Here is a 13,929-nt window from a genome sequence, read left to right as displayed (position 1 = left end):
ATCTAATGTGTATTATCTCAGTGTGGGGCCTCTGACACCTAAGCTAGAGAATGTCCAAAATTCCATGAGCTCTGTAAGACCGATTACATGCTTTATTCTCTGCAGCCTTTTTACACTTCCCTTTCACATTTTAATCCCTTTCTGTATCTTTCTTCTAAGTCTGTCCCAAGGGACACCCACTTCTACATTAAAAGGTACCAGAAAGCTACAATAGTCAGCAAAGACTCTGGCCACAGCCTTGGAGGCAGAATAAATGCTGAACGAGGCAGAGTGCTCTTCATGGGAACCTTCCCAGACCTCCAGCCTGCATAAATAAACCAGCAATTGAGAGGCAGGAAGAAAGCAGGAGATGCATCACCATCCTGGCACCAGCTCCCTCAACACATCCATATCCTGTCACCTGCAGCAGATTCCAACCCTCCCTTTCTTTCTAATTCCTCAAAATATTTTAAAGATCAGGGGAAAAAAATTTGAGTGATCCCAAACAGACAACCCCTCCATCCTCTGCATTCATACCCCACCACCAGGCAACTGCCCTGTTCCAAAAGGGAAACAAAGGGAAGAAAACTCCGTATGGTCATCATCCCTGACAAAACCTCTGAGAAAGAGGAGAGGCAAATGCATCTCTCCAGTCACCTGGAAAAAAACTCTTCCAGAATAAGACACAGGAGAGTTGCATAGGAATAGTCACACAACATTTCTGAGCCACGAAGTTCTTGGGCCTCACATCAGCAAGAATCAGAAGCCGTAACCAACAAATGCTCCCCCTCACCTTTCTTCCCCCCAGGTACACCCTGCAACAACTGCAAGCCTTTCTACCTCGTGCAGCTGTGCAACTCCACAGCCCTGCCCAGCAAAGCAAGCAGAGCATGCACACTGCACTTTTACTGAAAACAGAAGGTTAACACAGCCTTGCACATAACTCAGCCCTTGGATGAGGCAGCTGACCTGTCCTGCTGATCTACAATCCCTGTGCAGCTCTTCATTACCACTCCCCAATTTCTCCAAGACATTCTGTCACACACAAACACACAAGCTCTCCAGAGGAGCCACCACAAATAGAAGTTATGACTGAAGAAGCAGCTCTTTGATCAGCTGTGGAATGTGAAGTTATGAGGGATGCAAAAGCCATTATATCTTTTCCTTTCCTTGGAGTCAAGGGACTAAAAAGATAAAGAAAGGCAAACTGAAATGGACAATCCTCAGAGAAGAAAGTGCAGCAGAAGTGGAGCAAGATGGGGCAGTGTCTGCACTTGGCATCTCCCTCCACATCTCCATGGATCTCCTGGGGCTGCCTGGGGCGTCAGAGCGTCACCCCTGTGCTGAGGAGCTGAACCAGCAGATAAAGCAGCAAAGAACTGACATCCCAAAGATTCACAGCTGCCTCATTTTCTGCATGAGGACTGCCCTGCACAGGGAGAGAGAAGGGTTCTAGCTCTTGGGTCAAGAAAAGGAGGATCCTGCCCTTCCCTCCTCCATTTATACCTCCATTGTCCCACTGATGGCTGTAGCACCTTCCTGCTCCTCAAAATCCACAGCTCTTTTCTCTCACTGCATTCATCAGTGACTTTTTAAACATTTCTTAAACCATTTTTTTCTGGACTGAACCAAGGCCTGCCTCCTTCCAGTCATATTTAGGGCAGAGCCTTCATCCCAGCTCAGTCTGCTGGCGGTGCAGGCAGCACCTGGGTGCACAGCTGGGGTTCTGACAGCAGAAACAGGTCTGTCCTACCAGGTACAACACTCAGGTGAAAGGTCAGAGTTGACAGACACATACAGGCACTGAAGACTCCATTCTTTGGAGCACCGAGCTTTCAGGACCTAAGGCACCAACAAATGCAAGTGGGAATTCAACCACAGCATGCAGGGGGGCTTTGCACAGCTTCTCCCTGCTCACATTGCCTCTGCCTGCACTCTGAGGAGCTGGAGCCCGTTCAGGTCCCTCTGGATCTGTGCTATGCCTTCAACTTCTGCAGCAGAGCCCTTCCCTTGCTTCCCTGGAGTCACTGGGTGGCAGCTCACACTGCAGCTCCAGCACCATGCCCAGCCAAAGGTGAAACCTCCAGAACTCGCACAAGTGATCCTGAGATGGAATTTCTGCAGGAAGGGAAGATGTGACTTCCCTGTGATCAGACTGCTGGGATGAACTAAAAGGAGCCAAATTTTCTACTTGCAGTGTTTTTTATTGGATAGCAACCTTCCTACTGGGGTTATTTATAAAGAAGTGTTACAGACTGTGTTAAGTTATACATTGCAGAATTTCATAAGATGACTTAAAAATGACGATTCTTTTTTTTCCCTCCCCTCTTCCTCAGAATTTAGAGTAATTTCTAGGGAATTTTATTCCTTTCCAAGTGAATACTTAAGGATCCCATAAGTATTGTGATATTTCCAAGTGTGTTTCTCACTGCTTGATTCTTGCCTGTGACTACTAAATTCTCCTGGATTCAAAAACAACCTCAAGGCTGATACACCAAGGGGCAGTGAGTGAAAAGGCTTTCCCCAGAGAGCTTATGGATGTCACAAGCAGAGACAGGGCTGAAATGCTGCTCTGGGAAGCTTCGCTGTGACACATGATCCAGCAGTCACACCAGCTCCATTTCCATGCTCTCCTAACCCACAGTCAGAGTAACCAGGAGCACCCCAAGGATGAGTTAAACATCAGCTTTTTAAGTGCATATAAGAGAGGCTCCCACTCCCTGGATCTGACCAGGGCTGCCCAGGCCTCGGGCACCTGAACAGATCTGCAATTTCCTCTTGTCTCCATCAGAGATTCTCTGCCTGGCCCCAACATGACCCCACAGATACAAGGGCACTACAAAATGAGCAGGAGCCAACACTTCTTCCTGCTGGAAACTGGGGTGGGGGGGTTGCAAAAAGGACTGGCAGAGACTCCAGGTCACAGAAGCAGCTGCAGAAATGGCCACAATGGAAGGAAAAAAAATAAGGTTTGCACCAAACCCCAGCCCTTCCCTTTCTACCTCCACATGCTGTTCTTAGACTAAATATTGAAGTGTCCCTGGAGTTCTTCATGAAAAGAATCCAAGAAAACCTCGGTACATTGTCTTAGAGCCTTTCCATTCACAACATTAGCACAATTCAGCCAAGGACAACTTGAAGGTCATTAGAACAGATCCAAGAGAAAAGGAAAGGACTCAACTGGCTGCCAAAGACTGTGTGACTGCTCTTAGAGCAAGAGGCATCTCTTGTACAGGCTTAAACACACACAGCTTACCTAAAATTATAACATCACTCTACATTACATTCTATTTAATAACTTTATCCCCTGCACAAAAGCTTAACAGCACAAAACAATTTGTTACTTGTTCACACAGACTTTCTGTGGATTCCACAGGATTTTCTGTAGGTTTTGCAATGAATTAACTGCCTGCATAACATGTTCTTTCATCACAGAAAAGATACATCCCTGTTAGAAGTCAGTTGAGTTTATCCTGCACTCTCCTGGCCATCAAGCAGAACTCACGATAAGCTGATGGAGACAATATCTACATGGAAAATACTGACACATTAGCCAGCACATATAGTGCCCTCATCTAGGCAAATCTCACTTTAACCCCTGTTGAAGCAAACCCCTGGAATAAATCCAGATGTCACCTTTGCCAGCAAGGATTTACACCAGTGAACAGAATATAACTCACCTGTTTTTTATACCCCAGTGAAAGCAAAACCTAGGAGTCACAAACCAGTGCAGAAGCCTGTCGCAGCGCAGTCAGTTCCCAGCTGCAACTTCTCCTAAGGATATCAGCTGCAGGGCTTGAATTTATGACAGGGCACTTGTCCCGTAACTGAACTCATCCCCACATCCCACCCAAGCCTTGGGTCACCAAACTGCCTTTTCTCCTTGGGGGCAACTCCTCCTGCCTCTCTGCTGCTGAGATCCCACTGTTCATGACAGATAAATAAATGTACTTTCATTCTAAGGCTATTAACCACAGATGCAGGCACACATGGGCATAACCAAGGCACATCAGTTCTCTTACCTGAGCCGTTTCTGCCTTCAGGATGGTTTTGTGAAAGGTATTCTCCAAAAGCCCTCGCCGCTCTGTGTCCCAGCATCAGGAGGCAGCCAAGGAGAGAAAGAAAGAGATTTGAGATGCTTAAAGGCCAAGGAAAGAAGGAACAGTTCAACACACTGCTGTGCTCCTGCAGCTGCCATTCCCTCAGCCTCAGGTGACACCCCTGGAAATTCACTGCCAGAGCAAGAAGCTTCCTCATTACACACCAGGATTCCAGTGGTTCTGGTGGAACATCAGTGTTTCCCCGGCCAAACTGGGAAACAGAGCTGGACTAGAAGTCCAGGACTCGTTTAGGCTCTAGATTCTCTGTTACAAAAATGAAAAAACAGAATTGAAATGCACCTGCATGAAATCTGTGATGCACACAGGAACTGGCTCACTGTCTCCAGCCCCTCTGAGTTAAGCCCCTCCTGGCAGCCCAGGAAGGAGGCATCTCCACCCCAGAGCCAACCACCACTCCAAGCTCCTACAGGTGCTGAAAGCTCCCAGCTGGGAGCCATCACAGCTCAGATGTGGATGTTAATGCCCATTTTACCCACCTGAACCTTAAGTTCTCAAGCCCCAGCTATGTCAGCATTTGGATTACTGGACAAGCTTATTTGAGAGACACCCACAACCTCCCACAAAAGCAGTTCCTGATTCTCTGATGGATTCCAGTCCTGTGGATGACCGAGATTTTACTGGAATATATTAAGAATCAAGCAAGCAGGGTGAGCTCAACCCGTATGACACATCCAGGCCTACGTAAGAGAGCAAACCTATGAATATTCCAACCAGGGAAGAGCTTTCTGCTTGCAACTCACACAGGAAAGGAATCCTTGGTCAAGGCATGGAATACAGTAACCTCCAGACTCCAACTGTCAGGGCATTTGTTATGTCCTGGTGCTGCGATTGCTCTCCTGTACCTAACAGATCTGTGACTCAAGAGAGACAATACTAGAGCCAGGTTTTCCCCAGCCATCCATTTTCCCCAGGTTTGTACAACAATCTCTCCAAGGTCTGTAGCTGAGCTGCCACTGGGCAGGCCAGGGTGGAGACTGGCAAAGAAGGAGATGGAACAGCCACCCACCTCCTTGGCAAGCCAAGAAACACAGAGCTGAGCACCCTCAGCCCTCAAGCACATCAGCATCTCCTGGGGAAGGACAAGATTTGCTGCAACAGAGAAGACTCTCCACACCAAGGCATCACATCCACTGTTCTCCTTCAGAGGTGCACAGCCTCAGAACATTCTCTCCAGCTTAAGCTGCTGCAAAAGGCTCATAATGGCCATTAGATATCTAAGAGGAAAATGACTTTGACCTCCAAAACCATGCATATCCCAGCTTGTGCAGCCAGGATCTTCCCCACTGCTTTTATGCACCACCTCCCTTAGGAGAAATGGTTAACAAGGCTCCAACACACTTCCCAGAGCGACTTGGGCTGGAAGGAGTGGGAAGTCCATTTGTCTTCCACAGCCAGCAACACAGGATCAATATGAACAATGACGAAAGAGTAATTTAATCTCTCCGGGACTAAATTTCAGCACAGTCAAATGCAAAATGCTTTGGAGCAGCACAGCTGGAGCTGTGCAAGAAGAAAGGTTTAAGCTTCTGCATCTTTTCAGACTAACAGACAATGCTGAGGTTTTCCGTTTTTGGATTCTTACAGGTTCAGTTCCAGGCTGTACCTTTAGACACTGGCTTGGGGTGGCAGCTGCCCAAACTGTCCTCCTCAGTGCTTAACACCCTCAGAGATGGTCACAAGGAGACTCTGTCACACGGGGAGCTCTACAATCAGCCCACAATCCCCACTGTGAAGAGCAAAGGGGTGACCATCGTGGTTCACCCACCCAGGAGGGCAAGCACCTCATGGATGTTCCTGGCACCCTCAACCTTTCTGCCCAGGCAAAAAGCAGGACTTGATCCTGGAGCAACACACAAATGCAAAGCTGGGAACTGGAGTGTGGGTGCTTCAGGGAAGTGGTTGAGTCAACATCCCTGGAAGTGGGGATGTGGCAGTTGGGAACATGGTTTAGTGGTGGATGTGGCAGGGTTTGGTTGGCAGTTGGATTCATTGACCTTGGAGGTCTTTTCTAACTTTAACAGTTCTATGATTTTAACATTAGGCTACTCAGTTGCAAGAAAATTCCTGAGCTGCTTCTGTACTCCACCTCAGAGGTGGCTGAAGCCCAGCCAAAGCTACGGCTGATCTTGCACACCACTAGCAACAGCACAGCTTTAATAAGATGGCTGGGCATGAGATTCCAAGATCTCTTCCACCAAAACTTCTGGGACTCCAAGGCTTCCCATGGAAATGTGCGTCTTTGTGAGGCATCACCAACACCATTCACAAACAGGGCATGCATTTAGGCCATTGGGAAAAACTCTGAGGCTTCTCTTTTGCATCAGCAGTCATTACATGTAGAAAAAATAATAGCAAGCAAGTTTTCAGGTAAATTATCAGTGAGAGAACATGGTGATTTATACAAAAAATGCTGAAATATGATGATAAATCTGTAACTAGTTCAAAAGCTCCATGAGCTCCAAATTCATCTGTCATTGTCTCCATTCATCTCTTTGCCAATCCCCGAAGCTGTTTTGTCTGTCTGAAAATCTGAACCAATGCTTCACCTTTAGCAAACCACGGGCTCAAAAAACCAGTACAAAGCATTTCCTAAGACCAAAATTGATAACTAGCTAAGACAGAGTCAGAGAAGCACTGCTGCCCTCCAGCCCACTGTATTCCATGGTGAAAACAGTGTCACCCAGTAAGAGCTCAAGCTGGAAGGTGCTGCAGTGTCTCTGACCTCACTCTTGTTTCCCTAGGCAGAGGAGGGAGGAGGGTACAACCCCAGGTGCCAGAGCTCCTAGAGAACAGGTCATACACAGAGATCAGGCCACACCCAGAGCTCTTGTGCAGGTCAGAAGCAAGCTGGACATTGCTCAGAAGCATTGCTCCCTGCAGCTCTGTCCTGGACATTCCACCCACGCCTCTCAGACCCTTCAGGCCAAGCCAAGAGCAAACAAACATGGACACGTGGGCACAGCTCCCCAGCCCCAGTGAACACAGCACAGTGTGCAATGGGGGGTTTCCAGCCAATTACACCCGAAACTCCAGGCTAATTATTCTGCCTATTATCTCAGTGGTTCCCTTCTACATTCCCACTTCCCCAGTGCCACCGGCTTCTCCTTGGCCGTGCCTCAGCGGATCTCCCGCAGATGTCTGCAAGTGCCCTTAGCCAAGGGGACTGTGATGGCCACACTTGCTCCTAATGGCTACCTGCCCCTTGCCAAGCCTTTTGTGTTCATTCCCTGCCCTCACAGTCATCCCAGCTCACCAGCACTCGCCTGGATCGTTATTGTGCCATTGCTCCGCTCTCCTTGGCTACCCATCGGCTTGATCAAAGTAAAGCCAGAGCACAATTCAAACAGATGGTTGCTGTTCTATTCATCCTATTCTTTTCTCTCTTTTTAGCTATTATCACAAGTCACACAATCAGACTTTTCTCTCAGCTCTGCCTCCTCTGTCACTGCCAATGGAGTTCAAGCCCCCTCACACCACCGGACAGCACTGGACATAAACCCCTTCAACTGGGTTCTGAGCAGAGACACCTTGGGATAATTTAACTGGCAAGAGATGAAAAAGAAAACTTGTTTCACATAAATGAGATTAATACAAGGTGCCTTACAGCTCCATGGGCCGGTGAGCTATAACCCTGAGTGTATGACACTGCAAAAGCTGCATACCAATGAGCAGGTAGCACTGAGAGGTGATCAGCTGATGACAGGACAAGTTCAGCCCTGACTCATTTGGAGAGAGGTTTTCATTCTAGTGGCAGAGCAGACCTGCATGTCACACAGTCAGCACAGCTTGATTTAACAAATGGACATCAAGCAGGGACCAGGGCTCTAGCACACTGTGCTGCTAAGTCTAACCAGCACAGACAAGCCTCAGAAAACACCAGCATTTCCTCCATCATTCCACCAGAATGGCTCCAGGGAGGGAAGGAGGGATGGGGCAGCACAACACAGGCAGCAAAGGCAGCTGCCCTTCTGGGGGCATTTTCCAGTACTCACTGTGCCTCAGATGTCGGAGCTGGGCTCGGGGCTGGAAGGGAACTGTGAAGAGGCACAGACAGTCTAGACAGAGATTTGCTGGAAGGAGCAAAGGCGCCAAATAACAAAGATCTCAATTACAATGTAATAAGCGCAGAATGGCCTTCATGTCTCTGAAATAATCACATCAACAGGATAAAAGGGGCCTTGATGCACACAAGCAGCTATGAGAAACTGATGCACATAAATTTATCCACCAAACTGACACTTACAGAGTGAAGAAATGCAGATTGAAACACTCAGAGATACAGGAAAGACCTCAGATAACTTCATTTAGCAGCAAGCTAAGCAAAACCTGGACTATTCAGGAGTATTACACGGAAAAATAAAGAACACCCACCACCTTCTCATGCTTCTTCAGAAGTAATGCCCAGAGAAGTTGCAGCAGGAATCTGTTGTGACAGCATCTGACAGTGCTGCATCTCAGGCACACAGGAGAGAAGAGACCTGCATCATCAGGACCTACATCCTCCCACAACAGCAATCCTGCTCTTGTCACCAAGCAGAGAAGGGAACACCTCCAGCACAGCTACAGTTAACAGCTCAGTCATTAAAGACTGGTGACACCTACGTTATTTAAGCCTAATAGTAACAATACCCTGACAAAAATCAGTTTTCTAAAATATCTATGTAGAGAAGTGGTAGCTGGAAAATTTTAATTTTAAAATTCTCACACTCAATAAAGGGAGATTGGACATCAGCAATGGGTCTTAGAGATCCCACAGTATTGGAGCAATTTATGATCATGAACTTTGGACAGGAGAAGAGAAGAAGAGCAGCAGAAGTTAAAAGAAAAAGGCAGTCAGAGACAGTTCATAGCTCCAATAATTCACAAGCAGAAAAGAAGAATCTAGACTCCATGAAGAACCCCAAGCTAAGCCAAAAATCACTCACGCAGCAAGAAGCCTGGGATAAGGTACATGGTCACTTACCTCTGCATTTCATCAATGAAAAATCCACCCTTTCAGTAACGCTGTGTTCAAAGCCACTCTTCATCCCTCTCTAGGCAGGAAGAGAGGGAGTGAGACCAAATTCTTATCCCTCTGTGGGCTATCCTGGACTAGATGCCAAGGTCATGGAACTGGGCAAGACAAACCACACTGTCAATACAAATATTTCCTGTGCTAAAGACTGCAAGAAGAGATGGTTCTGGAACACCCAGCAAAAGCCTCATGTCTGTTTGCTCTCACCGTCACGCTCTCCCAAAGAACAGCTGTAGGCCAGCACAATACAAAACAGAGCTGCAGGAAAACATCTGCTTTATTGCCTCATTTGGGGTGCCAGTGTTTTCCTGTAGGTGTCAAGGGACCAAGGGCAACGAAAGCCCATTTCTGAAGGGCTTTGGTTCATCTGCTCCCTTGGAAAAGTTCTGAGGAAGCCAAGGAGCACAAGTCAGACAGGCACAGCCAGGGCCCTGGAGAGGCTGTCAGCAGAGGGGCAGCACCAAGGTCACCGCTCAAGGACAACTGCGTCAGCCCTGCCTTCAGCACTGGGGCCCAGGAGCTGCAGGGCAATAAAAGCCCACACAGGGAGGGAACAACCCCTCCTGACTGGGAGACCTCACATCCAAGCCCTTCAGAGGCGATCAGAGCAGCAGCACCAAGCGCAGCCCTGCCCGGGCGTGCAGGGCGCTGCAACTCCCCCAGGAGAAGACGACCCTAGAGAACAAAGTCAGCAGCATCGTGGGTGCTCTCCACAGCATTGGCACAGAGCAATTGTGTCCTTAGTTTGTAAGAAGCTACTTAAAAGACCCAGCACACAACAAGCTGCATGGAGCTTAATTAATGCTCCTGGGACATGAAACTCCCCTGAGTGGCTCTGCAGAGATTGTAATTTAACAATCTAGGGAGCCTGCACCTCCTGCCTGGATCCCATTACTCACACCAGCAAACAAGCCCTGCTTCTTGCCCAGTAAAACAGTCAAGTGCGCACACGCACTCCAGCCACACATAAGAAATACACACCATGGTCACTTGGACTTGCAGCAGAATTCCAGGAGATGATTTTTCTCTCTAAAGAGAAGTCATGACAAATATGAACAGGACAGAGCCCAGAAGATGCAGAGAAGCAATCCCAGGATCCCCCAGCTGCCTACACCCACAGGGCACATGACCATTGCAGCAGTGCTACCCACACAGGTGACCCAAGTGCCCAGCCCTCGTGGGGCAGACAGAATAGTCTCTCTGTAGCCTTACCCAGTGTCCTACAGAGTCCTTGCTGTAGATAAGGATGAGGGAGCTACATGGAGGAGAACCCAGGGCAGAGCAGAGGAGCTGTGTGTGATGTGCTCCAGGAAACCTTTCAGCAGGTGTGTCATTGCTGCTGTAGGAATTCTAAGCATGACAGAACTCACGGGAGCAGGGACTGAGCTGTGCCTGGAGTGGCAGGATGGAGGCACATGGACAGCACCTGTCACCACCAGTACCTTCTCCACACAAAGAGGCTCTGCAGGGAACCCCTCGGCAAGTTCGCCGACCTCCTCACATGATTTTTGGATCAGGAATTTCTAGCACGGGCATCAATAGGGAGACACATAAAAGCACCTGTCCTGTGCCACGGTCTACGTGACCAGACACTTCTCAAGGGCATTATGTCCCCCAGCCCAAACCCACTCATAACTTTTCTGGTCAAACCACCTTACTTCACAGAGACACCACCGAGCTCTCGCAAACCTGTACCTGCAGCTTGCCAGCAGGTATGGAGCAAACCAGAACCCCCGAGGCACCTCCTGGACTCCACAGCTGAGAGAACCTGAGCAGCATCTGCCCACCCTGGTGTAGGCTAACAAGTCATTACATTCAAAACACATTAGTTGCTCCCAAACACCCACACTACCATTTGAAACCCTACCAATTACTGAGTGTGTTGTTTGTGTGACTGCCTAATCCCACTCCCAGAACCCCATCGCTGCACTTATGGTGCTTTACGTGTCATTTCTGTATATGCACCTGGCTGACATCACCACAAAGAATCCCACTTCCAAATCTCTGAATGCCACAGAAAGCATTCATGTTTTCATTACTGGTTATGGGCAGGGTGCAACAAAACGCGGGGAGAAGTTGCAGGCTCTGCCTGGAGAGCTTTCCCTCGAGATACTCCAGAGTTTGAAGGATGGGTTTCTTCACAACTCAAACAGATGGCAAGGTATAAGCTTTGCATCTCTTCACTTCAAGCCTTAAGACTTCTCTTTCCTCTGAGCACAGCAGAGATGCCGTAATGCTGAGTTACAGAGAGAGGTGACTGAGATCTTTCAGCAACATGGACTGAGTCCTACACATGACTCCAGGTTATTCTAATGCAATTTTGTCTAACAACACAAAGGAGGCGTTATATAATGCAGTTGAAAAGTTTAATTTCTCCCAATTTTTCCCCAGCAGCAAAGAGCCAGTCTAGCTGAAGCAGAGATAGTGACAGACCTACTCCCTGGCACAGCTGTGCTGAAGGAGCAGCTAAAAAGCTGCGCCAATGCCCCCAAACAGTCACCGGGTGACTGCTGTGACACTTGCACTGCAGCGTGGGAGAAGGGTCCTTTCATCTGGGAAAGGGCACTAAGGCAAAGCTCATCTTTGACAGCTTTTTTAACCTAAGTACCACTAAGTAGCAAATATATTTTCTCCCATGCTTGATACTGAAAAGCACTGGGATCAGGCAGTGAGTGAAATATTACATTGTAGGACAAGCAATATAAAACCAGAACAGGCACAATATAGAACCCAAATCCCCTAACCGGTCCATGTAGTGGCTTGGGACGCTGCTGGGGAGGGCAGACGTGGCGGGTGCAGATTTTCACAGAGCAGTTTTTCCATTCAAAGGAGCGAGACCCCTTGAAGGAGGCTGCTGACTTTGCCCGCGCACACGCACACGGCATTTCAGCAGAGGAGAAACCACCGGGCACACTGACCGCGCTTCCGAATTCCCGAAGATTATAATGATCCATCCCCGACAAATCCACTTCTGACACGCTCTTTGCCAACCCAGCAAATAAACCCCTGCGGGTTCTGTGGCCGGGGACGCCTCTGGAGACAAGTCACCCCTCGAGAGGCTGCGGGTCCGGGGGGTGCAAGGGTGGCACGGCCGCCCGCTGCCACCAGTGTGCGGCTGGTCTGGGGGGATCGGGGCAGCCAGCGACAGGGACCCGCCGGCAGGTGCCACTCCCAGCCCCGGGATGGCCCTGGGGCACAAGCCCCGGGTCGTGCCCGCACCGGTACCTGGGCTCGTCCCGAGGGTCTCGGGGCTCCCCCCTGCCCGGTACGACCCCCGAGGCGGCCGGGGGCGAGCAGGGTGCCGGCACCGCGGGGCCCCCCGAGGCACCGCCCGCCGCGCCCCGGGCACCCACCTCACTTTGGCCGCCACGGACGACATGGCCTCGTTCCTGAGCGTCTTCCTTTTGGACACGGCTGTGCCCATATTCGCGCGGGGGGTCGCGGCCGGGGGAGCGCTCATCGCCGGGCCCCGCGGCTGCCCATGCCGGGGCGCGCCGCCGCCCCTCGCCGCCGCGCCGCCTCAGCGCCCCGCCATGCCGGCCCCCGGCCCGCGGCCCCGGCCCGCGCTGCGCTCCGCCGCGGCCGCTGCCGCCCCATTGACTGCGGCAGGAGGCAGAGAGGGAGGGAGAGAAGGAGGGACGAGCCCGCCCCGCCGCCCAGGAAACGCCGCTATATTTGGCCAGCGGCACCTCCTCCGCCCGCCTGACATCATGGCCGGGGAGGGGGCGCCCGCCCCGCCTCAGGGGCCGCGCGGGGCGGCGGGACCCCCGCATGGGGAGTGTGGGGCTGCAGCGGGAGGAGGGAACGGCCGGGGACACCTCAGGGGGCTGCAGCTCCTCCCGAGGGACAGCTCCCATCACTCCTCTGGGACAGGGACAGGTACAGGAGCCGGGGAACGGAGCTGGGCCAGGGCAGCTCAGGCTGAGATCAGGGCAAGGTTCTTCCCCCAGAGGGTGCTGGCACTGCCCAGGCTCCCCAGGGAATGGGCACGGCCCCGAGGCTGCCAGAGCTCCAGGAGCCTTTGGACAGCGCTGCCAGGGATGCCCAGGGTGGGCTTGGTGGGGTTGGACTCGGCAGGGACAGGAGTTTAACTGGATGATCCCTGTGGGTCCCTTCCAGCTCGGGATACTCTGTGATTCCGCGATTCCACCTGAGGGGAATACCCGGCCAGAAGCCGTCAGACACGGCTGCAAGGGGAGGCCCGGGAGTATCTCCCTCCAGGCTCCTGTCAGGAAGCAGGCGTGCAACCTGCAAAAAAAAAGCAGTCATTTTGACACAAAACTTCAGCCTGTCTTTGACGGATCAGCTGAAAGGTTTCACACACGGTTTATTTTCCACAGCAGGGCAGCTGCATCCCTCTGCTCGTGGGGTGGACACGGTCATGAAGATCGGACTGTCGGGTTTTGGACATGACAGCTCTGTAGGATTGACACAAACACCACTGGCTTTGTCCCCTGAGCAGGTCACTGCTCCCCACTGCTGTCCCCGAGCAGCAGCACAGCCCTTGCCAGTGACTGGAGGCAGCGGAGCCGTGAGGGGGAGATGGGTGTTCAGAAACCTCCTCGTGCCCAGTGTCACCTGCCAGAGCAAACACCTGCCTTGAGATCACTGAGTGCTTGAAAACAAACCCAACAGAAGGAGCTGATCAACCACTCAGCCCAGCCTTAGACGATTTTCAATCCTCACAGTCACAGAACTGCTCGGGTTGGAAGGAACCTTCATAGATCACATATTCTATCCTTGCCATGGGCAGGGACACCTTCCACTGTCCCAGGCTGCTCCAAGCCCTGTCCAGCCTGGCCTTGGGCACTGCCA

The 13,929-nt window shown here is 50.8% G+C and overlaps 1 protein-coding gene across 7 annotated transcripts in view; it reads right to left on the bottom strand.

Moving 5' to 3' along the window:
- The window catches only part of NSMF (NMDA receptor synaptonuclear signaling and neuronal migration factor), a 48,082-nt gene extending 35,366 nt beyond the window's left edge, over nt 1–12,716 (bottom strand). For 2 of the 7 annotated variants that reach the window (XM_041474961.1, XM_041474957.1), the window contains exons 1-2: nt 12,468–12,664; nt 4,002–4,063 (exon numbers count right to left, since the gene is read on the bottom strand). In XM_041474961.1, coding sequence (XP_041330895.1) covers nt 4,002–4,063; nt 12,468–12,574 — 169 coding nt within the window. In that variant the 5' untranslated portion in view covers nt 12,575–12,664. Of the gene's footprint in view, nt 1–4,001; nt 4,064–12,467 lie in introns of all 7 variants that reach the window. The other 5 variants (XM_041474958.1, XM_041474962.1, XM_041474956.1 and 2 more) reach the window with 4 other exon arrangements.
- Between the last annotated feature and the right edge of the window lie 1,213 nt (nt 12,717–13,929).

The sequence above is a fragment of the Pyrgilauda ruficollis genome, unplaced genomic scaffold (assembly GCF_017590135.1).
Source record: "Pyrgilauda ruficollis isolate IOZ18807 unplaced genomic scaffold, ASM1759013v1 scaffold34, whole genome shotgun sequence".
Classification (NCBI taxonomy): domain Eukaryota; kingdom Metazoa; phylum Chordata; class Aves; order Passeriformes; family Passeridae; genus Pyrgilauda; species Pyrgilauda ruficollis.
Note: the sequence above shows the minus strand (reverse complement) of the source record. Positions and strands in the feature narration are given on the sequence as shown.